This window comes from Prionailurus bengalensis, chromosome D2, assembly GCF_016509475.1.
Source record: "Prionailurus bengalensis isolate Pbe53 chromosome D2, Fcat_Pben_1.1_paternal_pri, whole genome shotgun sequence".
Lineage (NCBI taxonomy): Eukaryota > Metazoa > Chordata > Mammalia > Carnivora > Felidae > Prionailurus > Prionailurus bengalensis.
The window spans coordinates 78,178,229-78,193,881 of NC_057351.1; the positions used below are offsets into that span (position 1 = coordinate 78,178,229).

General features: G+C 48.8%; 1 protein-coding gene across 1 annotated transcript; it reads right to left on the reverse strand.

Annotated features, from left to right (window-relative positions):
- Window positions 1-13,529: 13,529 nt before the first annotated feature.
- On the reverse strand, window positions 13,530-15,230 carry CD2H10orf120 (chromosome D2 C10orf120 homolog). Its single transcript, XM_043597775.1, has 3 exons — window positions 14,958-15,230; window positions 14,692-14,767; window positions 13,530-14,302 (listed from the first exon to the last, which is right to left on the reverse strand). Exons 1-3 carry the CDS (start codon window positions 15,140-15,142, stop codon window positions 13,559-13,561), a joined length of 1,005 nt encoding a protein of 334 aa, XP_043453710.1. The 5' UTR covers window positions 15,143-15,230; the 3' UTR covers window positions 13,530-13,558.
- Window positions 15,231-15,653: the final 423 nt, after the last annotated feature.

Sequence of the window (15,653 nt, forward strand, 5' to 3'; positions counted from 1 at the left end):
CTTGGCCTCTACCTGGTTTAAGTTCTTGGGGGTGATGAATGGTGGCTTTTGTTACTATGGTCATGGTCACCAATATCAACAACACAACATTAATGATAACGTTATGACGCATGACAGTAATAACAACAGGGGCCCGTGTCCCCGGGCACGGCGGAATCGGGGTCTAGGCCGTGGGGATGCAGGCAGGATCGGTTTATTCCCGCTGCTCACAAAGCTGATGTCTCCTCGGGGGTCAGCCATCCCACTTTCCTCCTCTTCTAGAACAGGGATCGCATTTCCTGCTCTGCTGTTTTGTTGGCGGTGTGGATGACGACATATCAGCAGACTGATTCCCAGGTTTCCTGGTCCAGGCTGAGACAGGTCAACAGCTGTGGTAGCACCTGTGACAGGGACAGGTGTGGGGTAGTGGTAGTCATCACAAACCCTCCTCTGGGTTCTTGGGTTCCACCCCACGCGGCATCTTTGGCGGCTCTGTCTCCTCGTGTCATGTGTCCTGGTGCGCCCGTGTCCAGCTGATTCTAGGCTCTTACCTCACATAAGCACTCGTTCCGTGACCATTCATTGAAGGACTCTTATGTGCCAGGAGACAAACAGCGATCAAAGTCCTGCCCCCTGCCCCCTGCCCCCTGCCCCCGTGGAGCTTACATTCCATGGGAAGGGGATGGATGCTATTCAGAGGTAAGTTGAGTGCATGGTACTTCCAGTGGGATGGGAGCTATGGAGAGGACACAAGACAGGGTGACTGGTGACGGGGGGCCAACAGGGACGCCGTGGGCACTGCCATCTCTGCTGGAGTCTTCCTGGCTGTGGCAGTCTTCACCCTAGGGCCTCATGGCACCCTCATGGCCAGTGGTTGGCCTTGGAGCCCTAGGATGTGAAACCAGGAGGACTAATGTGGTGCTCAAACATTGGCCCCACCAGCTCTGGAACTCATGTGAGAAAGGAAGAAAAGGGACCCCAGAGTTTGGCACCCAGCAGCCCCCCAACTCTATTTACCTTGTCACAGGCACAAGGTGAAGGGCGAGTGCAGACAGGTAGTGGCCAGTTTTCCTGGAAACACAGGCTTGATGCTGGGACAAAATGTCAGGCGAGCAGATGCCAATTATCTTCAAATCCTGCAGGCAGCTCTGAGCCAACAGAGAACAAAAAAAGCAGGAGAGCTCTTTCTAGATAGAATCTCTCTCTCTCTTTTACTTATCATAAGCTAGGTTCTTTGGATGTGGTATACTTCTTAGCCTTTACTTATGATAGAAAAGCTGAATAAAGATCTTTTTTCAAAGCAAGTGTTGGTTTGTTCAGTGTTTCTAGTGGCTCATCTAAGCACTGGATCCTTTCGAATTCAGGAAACAGGGTGGGCTGTCAAAAGGAATGACAAAGGCCACAGGCTCTGCCTTGTGGCTTCCACAATTCTAAGGAATAGATAAGGTATCTTCCTTTGTCCTTGACATGTTTTGGTTCTGCCCAAAGGCATAAATTCAGGGTAAAGGCTCGAGAAAGATCAGAATGCTAATGCAGCATCACATTTAGTGCCTGAGACTTAAAAGTAAAACATTGTTGCTTCAATTTTCCGGGGATCTGCATCTTCTAGCTTTTGACCGGACATCCAGTACAGTGAGTGGGGCAGAAGGTGCGGGAGGGGACGGAGATTAGGGAAGAGAGCAAACTCCTCAGGGCCCCTAGATTTCTGGGACCTGTTTGCATTGTGATCTCCAAGGAAAAAATTGATTGACAGGTGGCCCTAGGATGTCAGAAGAAACAAAAGGATGGGAGGCTTTCCAAGGAGGCAGTAAATTTGACGGAAACTGGGAGAGCAAACATACCCTGGGCACCTCGATCACGCTTAGTAAGAATGGGAGCCTTCGCATATTGCCTTGGCAAGGCCAATGTTTGTCTTTCTGAGCCAGGCCGAGGACCCTGGCCCTGAGAGGGGACTGCTAGGGGAAGCCTACCTCCAAGCATGTGACTTGAGCAGGGTGAGAACCACAAGGGCAGCGGCTGTAGGCATTCAGGACGAGGGTAGGAGAATTTCAAGAGTTGTGGCCACAGCCACCAGTGGATTCGGGCTGACGGAGAGGTGGGGGCAGCCGCAGGGAGAAATCTTCAGTTCCCATGGGATGCAGGTGACCCTCCCCCCCCCCCCCCACCTCTCCTCTCCGTGAGCTCTGCCAGGGGGCATCAGAGCATCCCATCAGAGGAGCAAAGCAACAGGCGGGACGTCTAAGAACTGCTGAAAGGATCAGAGCCTGGGAAGCAGCACAGATCATTCGTTCATTCCATGGGACACCAGCCCCAAGCCAAGCTCTATGCTTGGCCCTGGAGATACGGAGAGGGGTTAGAAATGGTCCTTTGTAAAGCGGAAACATGCTACACCAGACTCCTCTTGGATTCTTCTCTCTCACTGAGAATATCCCCTCCCACTCAGGAACGAGCCATCCTTCCTGGATGACCATGTCCAGACTTACTCCTGGCCATGGGCTCTTAGCAGCCATCCAGGGAAGAGGAAATGGCCCTTTCCTCAGCACAAGGTTGAGCTCTGTATATTTCAGCGAAGTTGTGTGGATGTGGCTAGTGGGGAGCAAGTCTCTCCTCTGGAGCTGGGGCTCTGGCCGTGTAGAGCTGGGGCAGAGAGAGCACAGAACCCCTGCATCTCCAGCGAGGAGCATATAGCCAAATTTTATGGCAGCTATATAGGTGGGTAGGTGACAGCTTAACAGATACCAGTGAACGGCTAATGTGGACAGAGGAGTGTGGGAACAAGAGACAGGTCGAGGGACAGAGAGGCAGAAGGTATGGCTGTTGGTGACGGGGACATCGAGCCAGTCCCCAGGCTCTGGACAGAGGCTGTAGGAGAGGCCAGAGCCCGCCAGCCAGTCTGTCGGGCAGTCAGGCACCCCGTGTCTGCGCCACCGCTGGGGCAGAGTGGAAGTGACATGAGCTGCTGTGTTTTCCGGCAACCCAGACTGGTTTCGGGCAGGGTGCTCACTCCAGGCTGAACATGAGGATTATTCCCGGGCGCTCAAGCTTCTACTGCCAACGTGCACCCAGACCCGTTAGATCAGAATTCCGCGGGGTGGGCCTGATGTTGGTGGTTTCAAATATCCAGGGAGTTCCTAACCAGTAACATCGAGAAGAACTGTGTAGAAGTCCTTAAGTGCCTCTGAAGGGGCCAGCTGGGGCCCTGCTACTGAGGAGGTAGAAAGGTCCTTGGTGTCCACATGGGGGTAATCTGGAGGCTGGGCCTAAAGCCTTGCCCTAACTACTCCCAGATGCCTTTTGACTAGATACCTACTCAATTTGTTCTTTTTCAATTTTTTTTTTAACATTTATTTATTTTTGAGACAGAGAGAGACAGAGCATGAACGGGGGAGGGTCAGAGAGAGAGGGAGACACAGAATCTGAAACAGGCTCCAGGCTCTGAGCTGTCGGCAAAGACCCCGACACGGGGCTCGAACCCACGGACCGTGAGATCATGCCCTGAGCCGAAGTCGGACGCTTAACCGACCAAGCCACCCAGGCGCCCCGCTACTCAACTTGTTCTAAAGAGAACATCTGAAACGGCGTTTTCCAGAAGTGCCTCATGTTGCCTCAGCCTATCCGCTTAATAAAAAACCTATGTGGAGATGTTAGTTCCGCATCTCTCACCGGCGCTGACTTTGGACGTGGAGTGAAACGCAATCCCCCTGACAGCTGTGCGGGTCAGCTATCCTGGCAGGGAGGGACACCACGGCTCAGAGAGGTGACAGCACAGAATCCAGGCAAGACAGGGCCAGGGCTTTCCAGATTGGCTGCAGAGCCCTGTCCCCGGACTAGTAGTCTCAGGTGCTCCTCCTTGTGTCCTCAGCCCCAGGGGGACAGGCCTCAAAAGGGTTTGCATCTTCTGCTGCAAAGATGCAAAGGGCTGTGGGGTGGACCCAGGATCTTTAAGGAAACAGGTGCAGCCTGAGGGTTTTTCAGAGGTTATGGACAACCGCAGTCCAGCTGGGTGAGGTAAGATGTCACCCTGTGCCAGGGGGTGTCATTCCTCCAGGCTCCCTCACCTTCAGGACTGGCTCAGAGCCCACTGCCTTCCCCTCAGCTGCACCCGCAGCAGAATGACTGGCACCCACACTCCGCCCCAGTGACCAGAACAGCAAGGCAAGCTCCCCTGTCCTGAGTTGTCTCCTCCCCCATCTGCACACACAGCCCGCCTGCCAGCCCCTCCCAGACAGCAGCCTCTCCTGGCTCACACTCCTGCCATGCCTCCTGGGAACACGAGAGGGCGACACAGCTGTGCCCTGGGCCTTCTGCTTCTAGGGAACTTGTTACTTTGTTCCCTTTGGGTGCCTGTGATGGTCCCTCACAGGAGGCTGTTCCACAGTGTTTTGCTCTAATAAAGAGCCCGGTAAAGAGCGGCCTCTGCCTCCTCTCCCCACCTTTATGAAAACGGAGTCCTTCTGTGATCTCAGCAACAGCGGGGTTGATATTTCCCATTTCACCCTGATTCTCATGGCGGAGTGGGGAGGCTGCCCAGTGGCTCCCTGCGTACTGCTCCCCAGACCTGTTCCTGGTTCAAGGACCCCTGGAATGAGCAGCACAGATTCTGCCCCAGGTGGGGACGCGTTTCCAGACACGTGTGACCAGGGGAGCTTCCACGTGAGCCCCTCGGGGACGGCCTCAGCTCAGAGCCGCTGCAGGGGCCATGGATGGACGTGATTTTCCCGTTGATTACTCTGATGGCTGGGACACAGGGTACCAAGTCACAGGTAGCCTTGCTACGTGCCAACTGGGCTGTAGATGGGTGTGGGCACCACAACAATCTAGGAAAGTGATGAAAGATCATATCCCATCCCTCTCAAACTGTGCTGAAATTGGTTATGTCCAGATACTACAAAATAAAACTAAAAAGTCTTCGATAATCTTTATCTTTTTTTTGAAAATTTTTATGGATTCTTATTTTTTTATATGAAATTTATTGTCAAATTGGTTTCCATACAACACCCAGGGCTCATCCCAACAGGTGCCCTCCTCAATGCCCATCACCCACCCCCCATCAACCCTCAGTTCATTCAAAAATTTTTTTTTAACGTTTACTTATTTTTGAGACAGAGAGAGACAGAGCATGAACGGGGGAGGGTCAGAGAAAGAGGGAGACACAGAATCTGAAACAGGCTCCAGGCTCTGAGCTGTCAGCACAGAACCCAACGCAGGGCTCGAACTCACAGACCGCGAGATCGTGACCTGAGCCGAAGTCAGACGCTCAACTGACTGAGCCACCCAGGCGCCCCTCAAAATTTTTAAGAGTCTCTTATGGTTTGGCTCTCTCCCTCTCTTTTTTTTTCTTTCCCTCCCCCTTGGTCTTCTATTAAGTTTCTCAGGATCCACATAAGAATGAAAACATATGAAACATATGGTATCTTTCTCTGCATGACTTATTTCACTTAGTATAACGGTCTCCAGTTCCATCCATGTTGCTACAAAAGGCCATATTTCATTCTTTCTCATTGCCACGTAGTACTCCATTGTGTATATAAACCACAATTTCTTTATCCATTCATCAGTTGATGGACATTTAGGCTCTTTCCATAATTTGGCTATTGTTGAGAGTGCTGCTATAAACATTGGGGTACAAGTGCCCTATGCATCAGCACTCCTGTATCCCTTGGGTCAATTCCTAGAAGTGCTATTGCGGGGTCATAGGGTAGGTCTATTTTTAATTTTCTGAGGAACCTCCACACTGTTTTCCAGAGTGGCTGCACCAGTCTGCCTTCCCACCAACAGTACAAAAGGGTTCTCATTTCTCCACATCCTCTCCAGCGTCTATAGTCTCCTGATTTGTTCATTTTAGCCACTCTGACTGGCGTAAGGTCTTATCTCAGTGTGGTTTTGATTTGTATTTCCCTGATGAGGAGTGACATTGAGCATCTTTTCATGTGTCTGTTGGCCATCTGGATGTCTTCTTTAGAGAAGTGTCTATTCATGTCTTCTAACCACTTCTTCACTGGATTATTTGTTTCTTGGTGTGGAGTTTGATAAGTTCTTTGTAGATTTTGGATACTAACCCTTTATCTGATATGTCGTTTGCAAATATCTTCTCACATTCCATCAGTTGCCTTTTAGTTTTGCTTTGCAGTGCAGAAGCTTTTTATCTTCATGAGGTCCCAATAGTTCATTTTTGCTTTAATTCCCTTGCCTTTGGGGATGTGTCAAGTAAGACATTGCTGTGGCTGAGGTCAGAGAGGTCTTTTCCTGCTTTCTCCTCTAGGGTTTTGATGGTTTCCTGTCTCACATTCAGGTCCTTTATCCATTTTGAGTTTGTCTTGTGAATGGTGTAAGCAAGTGGTCTCGTTTCATTCTTCTGCATGTTGCTGTCCGGTTCTCCCAGCACCATTTGTTAAAGAGACTGTCTTTGTTCCATTGGATATTCTTTCCTGCTTTGTCAAAGCCTCTACTACAAAGCTGTAATCATCAAGACAGCATGATTTTGGCACAAAAACAGACACATAGAGCAATGGAATAGAATAGAGACTCCAGAATTGGACGCACAAAAGTATGGCCAACTAATCTTTGTCAATAATCTTTATCTTATTTAGAGTTTCTTAGGGGCGCCTGGGTGGCTCAGTTTACCGTCTGACTTTGGCTCAGGTCACGATCTTGCAGTTTGTGAGTTTGGGCCCCACATCAGGCTTTCTGCTGTCAGCACAGAGCCCACTTCAGATCCTCTGTCTCCCTCTGTCTCTACCCCTCCCACCTTCTCAAAAATAAACACTAGCAAAAAATAAAGTATCTTACAGAAGGTGAAAGGCTCTTCAATTTATTTTATCAACTTGCAATAATATAATTATCATTTCATGTGAGTGACGGGCTAGAACAGTACAGGCAGGAAACTGTGCAATCTGATTTTGAGCATAGACGCCACCGTGAGAGAAAACAAAATAGAATGGGATAGATTTTTAGGAAATAGAATCTAGCAGCATAAAAAAAATAGTCATCAAAAATAGGATTTATTCAAGGATGCAAAGATAACTCAAAATCAGAAGACCTATTAAGGGGAACAGAATATCACCATCACAAAATATGCCTCTTTGGTGTAAGGATTATTTGGAACTGATTACTTTTGAGAAAGCGCAAATGCAGGAGAAGATGTGAAACGGAGGTTACCAGTCTGTAAGGGTACCATATTCGTAAAGGAAATTTCTGTTAGAAAGTGTACCTGTACCAGGAAGGGAGCTACATCCAGAGATCACCTTCATGTTTCACCTGAGAGACTTACCTGCATCACAAGTCAACCTTTGTTTCTTATATTTTTCTTCCTGTCACTTCCCCTTAAACCGTGACCCCCCCTCCTCTAGAAGCCCCAAACTCCCATCCCTTTTTTTTTTCTCTCAAGATAGTATGTCTGTCTCAATCATCTGGCTGTCTTTCAAGTTTCATACCTTTGGGGGGCTCTATAAGTACATACATAATCAAATTTTCCCCCCTCGTTAATCTGTCCTATGTCAATTTAATTCTTGGAACAGCCATACAGCCCAGAAAAGAAAAAAGGGATACCCTCCCTCCCGCACACTATGGGCACAGCCAGCCAGGACGCAGGGACAATGTGGACAACATGTTTGTCCCGCCTTTTTTTCCTTCAGCTACTGGAGGAATCAGGTTCTAAGGTTATAATGTTTACCTTTGGATGGTTATGAACCCGGTACTCATTAGGATGAAAATAAAATCGGTCAACATTTTCTCCCCCCAGAGTATAAGCCCTTCAGTGCCACCATGGTTTTGAAACCCGAAATGCCTTATAAATCATGAAAAGGTTTCTGTGTGTTTCAGGTTTCAATGGAAAACATTCCCCTCTAAGCAGAAAAGAATGTCCTCTACACTCTTTTTCCAAATGACCGGGACACCCCTGACATGGGAGAATGAGTTGAGTCGTCAGAAGCTGTGATTGAACACATTTCAAGACAACGGCCGGCCTTAGATGCTAAAAGCTATCCGCCTTGCCAGAAAGAGCGTTTGCCAAATGGGGAGTGATGAGTCTAACTGGCAGGGAGTGAACATCCAGTGATGCTTGGGGGTACTTTTGTGGACTTTACATCGCCTGTGCTTACTCACTCAGGTGGCAATTACCACAGAATACAACAGAAAAAGAGACGTGCAAGCGGGTGATTATTTAATCTATATAGCAATTTAGATAATGTCCCTGAAAATGAAGTTTTCCGAATGTTCTGGATCTGTTTCATATGAAGAATTCTGAGTGTGTACCAAAGACGAGTGATAATTGTTCAAACAGAGTGAGGTTCTTTTTTGTTTGTTTTTTTTTTTGTTTGTTTGTTTTTGTTGTTTTTGTTTTTTTGCAGGGTGGATGTGAAATTGTAGCCGGAAGCAGCAATATATGCACCATTGTTCTAGTGAGGGTCACAGTTTCCATGATGCAATTTTTCAAAGTCTAGCCAATAAAGTTTAAGGTTACATAAGTCAGTAAGAATCTTTTTTTATGTAAACCTTGAGGATGGGTGTTTTCCGAGCGTTATATTTAGTATACTTCCCTCTTGGTATTCTTGGTATTTATCAGGTTCTATGCCCTGACTGCCTTTGGAAATGGACAAAACACTAAGGGAGGGTGACCGTCATGCATGTGGTAAGCAGGGAAACTTCTCCAACCTTCTTAGGATACCTGCGTGGTCCAAAAATTAAACTGACAAAGACAGGCTAATAGGAGAAAAGGAGTCAAATTTTGCTAAGTTGTTACATGTACATGGGAACCTTCCCAAGAGAACAAAGACCCGAAGTTACCAGAAGTTACCAGAGCAGGAAGTTTTTACACTTTTTAGGCAAACAGTAGATTTGTGAAGATCTGACAAGACAAAGGGGTTTGGGGGGGGGGAGTAGTAAATGGTGAAGAAGTAACTAGGAAGATAAGGATGATCTTAATGGGTTTCGTTTGTATAGATACCTTGGCCCCAAGTTTCTTACTTCTGGTGATAAGGATACTTCCTTCCTTCTGGCACAGGGGAGGTCCCTTTCACATGGGAGTTTTATGACCAGTTTCAGAGAGGAAGGGCAAGGAAAAACATCATCAGGTGTTCTGGGTGAACTTCCTGAGTGGCCCACACAGCAACAGATGTAAAAATTGTCTAAACATGAGCCACGGTGGCATTTCTCTGAAGTTTCTATCACGTTGTCCTGCTGTAACTGGAGTGTCTTCAGGAAAAGAGCAGTTTTCGTGCTGAATGATTCCACGTCAGGAGGATGGGAGAATAATTGGAAACATTAATTTGGGGAGTTGTAGCCAGATATCAGAAGAGGCTAAAAGGATTCAGGGTTAAGTCCAGTTTACAGGTAGGTAACAAAACCTCAAAGCCAATGAACAAGGCTGAATCTATCACCCATATGGGTATGCTATAGTTTTCTAGTAAGATACAATTATCCCTCCAGTGTCACCCCCATGTCTCTCAGAGATAATCAAAACAAGGTTTGCAATATAAGTCTAGTCTCATTGAATATGGGCTGATTACTTATGTAAATGCAGCAAGAATAGTGGGGACCGTATAAGTTCTTTTTAATCTGCTTTGCTAGAACTTTTCATGAAATTGGATTTTTTTAATGCCTCTCAAGGCTAAGAAGCTAAGCCAAGGACTCATGATCAGATTTTGCATATGATACCTATAGATTTGGATCAGTTCCACTCTTCTTGAGGTCCCCAAGATATCCTGGGTTTCCTGGGCCTCCCAGGAAGTGACCTTCCTTAGTCAGATGGCCAGGCTTCCAGGAACACTGTAAGCAAGGTACCAGCCCAGTTTTTTTTTTTTTTTAAGGGGCTTTTCTGGCTCCGTAAAGTCAACCTTAGTTTTAAAGTTGTCTGGTCACATCTGATTCATGTCAAAAATGGCCTTTCAGTCATACCCTTGGTAACATACCAATGTTTCAAATTGTGTCCTGTTATAAGGAGATAAATCAGGTTCTTATTGAACTTCTGCAAATAACTATATTGCCATGAAAATAAGAATACTCAGTAACAATTCCCAAATTCTGGAGGGAAAAAAAGTAATTGTTTCATTTTCGTTCACAAAGGTAGACTTTACCAAATTGCTACAAGTCATAAAGAACTTAAGAGAAAAGAGAAAAACATGTCTTCTTAAATCTGGAAAATCAAAACATTAAGAAACTAGTGATTTTTTTTAAGGTTTATTTATTTTTGAGAGAGGGAGAGAGAGAGAGTGAGCAGGGGAGGGGCAGAGAGAGAGGGAGACACAGAATCCGAAGCAGGCTCCATGCTGACAGCAGTGAGCCCAATGCAGGGCTCGAACTCATGAACTGTGAGATCATGACCTGAGTCAAGTTGGACGCTCAACTGGCTGAACCACCCAGGTAGCCCAAAACTAGTGATGTTTTAAAGCAAAAGTCATAATCACCCTCAGGAGTTTATTCAGCCCCACGCAATTAATTCTTGTTGATTTTGATCTTTTGTTAGTGATTTTATGAACCCAGGTTTTTCACTAGAATTCTGGAATTTCTCACCCAGATCAGTGGTATGATCTTAAAGTTATCAGAAACCTCCCCTTGTCATGTTCCTTCCACGAATCTTTTGGACAATGGAGCTTTTTTGCAAAAGCACCAGAGTAAAAGAATAATGTTCTGTAAAACACAAAAGCCTCAAAAATGGCCATGGTTAAAGATCCGATGAGAGTTCATCGCAATGCAACAGACAAGGAGATTTCATTATTTCTGTGACACACAACATTTTAAGTTAACAACTAGAATTAATGACTGATAACATTATGCCAGGATAGATTTCAAGGGATGTCATACAGTTTCTAGAAAACTTATATTAACAGTTTGTACCCATCCCAATATAACCTAAAGGGGTCAGACATCACTTCTTATCAGACAATGTTTCCATGTAATTTAACATGTCCGATAGACATGTTAAAAAGAAACATGTCTTTCTTTTATAAGGAGAGAGAACAAATGCTTTGGAGTTTTTCCAGGAGCCCTCTAGAAAAGTCCAAGTTAGTTCAAGGTCAAAAAGACTTCCCTGTCAAGGAACAAGGAAATCGGCTTAGTTCATCAGATATTCTGCTTTGGGGGGACACTGTGCTGAAAGATCGTTATAACTATCTTTTTCTACTTCCTCCTCACCAGCGGGTGTTGGGGTGGGGAAGCTTAGGGCGGACGACTTGTTTCATCTTGTCGATGAAGCCGAGATATATGAAGCACTTGGTGACCTTTGTCTCTGTGGAGGTGATGTTTAGGCTGAGACAAGGAATAGTGTAGAGAGCAAGATGGAGTCACTCATGTCAAGCAGTGATGTAAAGAGCCAAAGAGCAGTAACTGAGAATAGGTATCGCTAAAACCAGAGTGTACTCGAGGTACGAGAACTGATAATCAGCAAGGCCAAGAGAGCCTGAAAGAACCCGGAACTAATAATCAGTAGAACCAGAAGACGTTTCTGAAGGATTAAGCTTTTCAAAGGCAGGGCTTTTAGGGACACCTGGGTGGCTCAGTCAGGTAAGCATCCGACTCTTGATTCCGGCTCAGGTCATGATCTTAGGGATCGTGGCTCTGAGCCCCGCTCTGGGCTCCGTGCTGACAATGCAGAGCCTGCTTGGGATTCTCTCTCTCTCTCCTTCTCTATCTGCCCCTCACTTGCTCGTGCATGCTCTCTCTCAAAATGAATGAACATAATGAATTATTATTATTAACTAATAATTAATTTTAAAAGGGGAGGACTTTGGCAGGAAACTGTCAGACTCCCCAGACCTCGACTCCACGTCTGACCGCATAAGAAGGGCAACTGCCCCCGAGGTTTCTGCCCGACTGCTGTCTGAACACTGGGATCTTCCACTGCTTGAACATAAAAAGCAGAGAATGCCAAGGGCTGGCCAGGACCAGACTGAGTCCACAGACCAACGGCGTGCTCACGGACACGTTACCTTCCTCCCTCGTTGTTTATGGCCTGATGTATGACTTGTTTTGTCTCGTGCGACGTGTATGAAGCCAAGTTAAATGCCTCGCGGAACGTCATTGAGGTTGGAATGTTAACAACCTTGCTTTATGACTGAATAAAGCTGACATCGTGAAAAGACACAGCTGGTGTGTGCACCTTGCTCACGTGATTTCGACACCCTGAATCGTGAGCCACAGCATCTACCTACACAATGCTCAAGTGAAGTAGGTTAAGTTGGCCCCTGTGACCAACAGAGTTATCCTGGAAGCTGGGAGAGAGAGAAACCCCCTTCCTGCCCATGGCTCAGCCTCTGCGGAGCGGGCAGCAGGGGTTCTGAAGGAGCTGACGTGAGAACCCCATGCCCAACCCCAGAAGAGGGAGCCAGAGAGAAATCTGGCCTTGTCCCAGGAAGCTGCGGGCCATGGGTGCAGGTTCGGCATCTTTCCAACTGTGCGCAGATTGCTGAGGACAGAGTGTAATTCACTGAAAGCCCTTTCTGTGCTTCAGATGCAGATATGAAATGAGTGCGTCCTGTTTCTCAGGTGCCAAACGTGCTGCCCCGGGTGCTGCCTCCTGGATCTGCCACCTCGGGGGCACAGGCAGGGCCTTAATGGGAGCAGCAAGAGCTGACCTCAGGGACCCTGGACCCACCTGCAGACATGCCCAGAGGACTGTGCACACGGCATCCGTGCATGCCCTGTGCCTGCACTTGGCTTGAGAAGGAAGGTGGAAGTCCCTTGGCTAGATTCAAGAGCAGGGCGGCCAGGAGCAGGTGGGCTTTACCTTCATAGGTAGGAGCTGCTTCCCTAAGTAAGAAGTGGGAAGCATGGAACTGACCTCTAGACTTTCTGGCTGGGCAACCTTCTCCTTGAGTAACATTCTTTTCCCCATCTGGGCTATAGGTTGGTCCCAGCTCCAGGGACTCAGTGGTGGAGTGATTGCAGTCATGGTCCCGGCCGTACCTGCTTCCCTGTGTTCGTGCCCTTTGCAGTATGACCCTCCTCCTCTTCCTATCCAGAGATGAAGTCCACTTGCCCACCCTCGTATCTTGCTGTGGCCAACAGAATGTGACAAAGGGATGGTGTGCCAGTTCTGAGTCTTGGCTTTCAGGGGCTTTGCAAACATCCACTTACTCTCTTGGATCCTGCAGTGGCCCTGTGAACGGGCCTGGGCCAGCCTGCTGCGGCAAGGAAGCATGTGGCCCAGTCACTTCCACTGACCCAGCTGATAGCTGTCAACCCTCAGGAGAGTCACCTAACTGACCCGTGGTTGACTGTGGACACATGAGGAACCCAACTGAGCCCAGCCTAAATTGCTGACCCACAGGATTTCAAGCTAAATTAACGATTGCAGTTTTAAGCCACTGGATTTGAGGGTGATTCGTTTCACAGGAGTGGGCAACTGACATAGGACCCCTGGAAATAAGGCAAAGCAGAGGGGCCTGCATGCTGGAAAGGCCTGGGCTGTGGGATGACGGTGCCAGCTGAGAGCCAAGAGCGAAGAGATGCCTGAAACCAGGAAGCCTCTGCTGTTAGGTGTTACCCAGAGAAGTCTGGAGACCCCAGGACCCCGGGGGCAGAGCTGCAGGAGTGAAAAGGACCAGGGTCTTTGGTTACCATGGCAATAAGTAAGACTTTAATACTAAAGAGCTTTGTGCACGTACCCTTTCCAGACGCTGTCTTCCCCCAGGAGGCTGGCCTTTGTCATATCAGCGGGGTGGACCCCCCGGGAAATAAAATCCTGACTCATCAGCATTAGGTCACCAGGGAACTCAGCTAAGCGGAAAAGATTTCGGTTGGTTAGGCCAGTGATGGACCGTTCCGCTTTCTTGGTGGGGAAGAACGGTTTCTGATCATTTGGATGGCATGTGACACATTGTTTCGGTTCTTCTGACTTGAAGATGACGTTCATTTTTATTTCTCGTCTGCTTGTGGCTTTGTTCTCTGCCTCGCCTCTCTCCTCTTGCTTGGCAGAGTCGTAGAAAGCCACGACCTCGCTGTCCTCGTCTTCCCTGGTCTTGTCTTTTGCCGTTGGGCCCAGGCCCCCTCCCGACAGAAACGAAGAGCCCCTGAGCCTCTCGATGTAGGGCAGCAGCTGCTTATTCCGTAGGGCTCGAGCAAGCTGCATCCGCTCTACGTGCCTGACGACAGTGAGCTTCTCGCGCTGGGGCATTCTGAACTCCTCTGGGGGCACGATCACCTTGGCCGTCCATAGTTTTTCCAGGGGCCTGCAGGCGGCACAGGGACGGGGATGCTGTGTTCCGAGCTCCAGCGCCCGTTTGTAGTCCGGAGACAGCGACTGGAGCTCCTTGAGCATTTGCCACTCCTCCTCTTGCTTGCGGGTCAGAAATCTCCTTGCCGCCGTGGTGTGGACGCCACCCAGCCGCTGACAACGTGAAGGGGACGATCAAAAATCTCAACGGGGCAGCAGCAGGGGGTGCCCCCAGAAAGAATCGCCTGGTGGCCCCTGTCCCCACCTGCCGCTGAGTGTCTGGGCCCCTCTGCGGTGGGGGCTTCGGGCTCGGACAGGCCGGAGTTCAAATCCTGACTCTCCTTACCTACAAGCCAGCAGCCCTCACAGTGCTATTCCTAATCAGAACTTTGAAACAAGATAGTATTTGCAGTGCAAGTGTGGGAAGCCTCGAGCGGACTCGAGGCCGCTGGGAACCTTGTATGTCCGTTGCTGGTGGGTTTTGAACCTCTGGCTCCACCCCTCCCAGCCTGGCTGCCTGGCTCCAGCGGGGCCTCCCTGCGAATCAGCTTCAGGACACTTACTAGGATCTCTTTTTCCAAGGGGGAGTATTTTCCGAGGGCGATGCGTGGATCTGATTTGTAGGATTTGGTCCATATCCTGAAAGGCAAAGAGTCAGGTGTAGGAGAAACCCAGGAAGGGTGTCCCAACTTTTAGTTTTGGGGTGGGAAGCGTCACAAAGGGCGGCCCTGCCTTAGGCGAGGGCCAGGGTGACCGGGGTGGGGTCCTCCCCTTGGCTCGTTCTGGGAGGGGTGGGAAGGACAGGACCCGAAGCCCAGGCTCCACTCACCCCAACGGTGAAGTAGAACTCAGACCCTGCTGACAGCACAGGGGGGCTTTATCCCAGAAGGAATCGCTTGTGTTAGACATTCTGACTGGCGCCCCACTCATCCTCCACCTGCCCTCTGCAGCCTTCCTTTCTTGGGGCCTCTGTTTCCCAGTCTTCTGGAAGCCATTCTCCCATTCCCTGATCATACTCTGGCAATACGCGAGGACGGGAGGTGTTAATGCCTGGAGTTTCTTTCTAGGACATTTTAGCGGGAACCCAAGAGATAGTTACGAACTCTTCCTGCATCATAACTGGCCTACTTGGGGCCTATTGTGAGGTCTGAGTTTAGGTATCAGATGATGCCCTGGGGTGAAATGGACACACACGACCATGTGCCCGGAGGGGTGGAATCCAGGGGACCAGAGTGGGCAGAGCACGTGGCAGGGGGACATTCTAACCACGTGGCTGCTGCTTACAAGCCCACAAAGACTGCTCAGTGCCTTCAGGGTGAAGACTCAGCCTCTCTCAGGTCCTTGCTTGCCTCTGCAATCTTAATTCCTCAAGCTCCATCAAAGCGCTCGATCCGTGGCCCTTGAAATGAGCTTCTCAGCTACTCTTCATTCCCCCCCCCACCGCCACCCCTCTCCCCCATATCTCAGACAGCTCTCTCCTCCCTTGGCAACTTGCTTTCAGGGCCTGGCTCACCTGTGCCTCCCC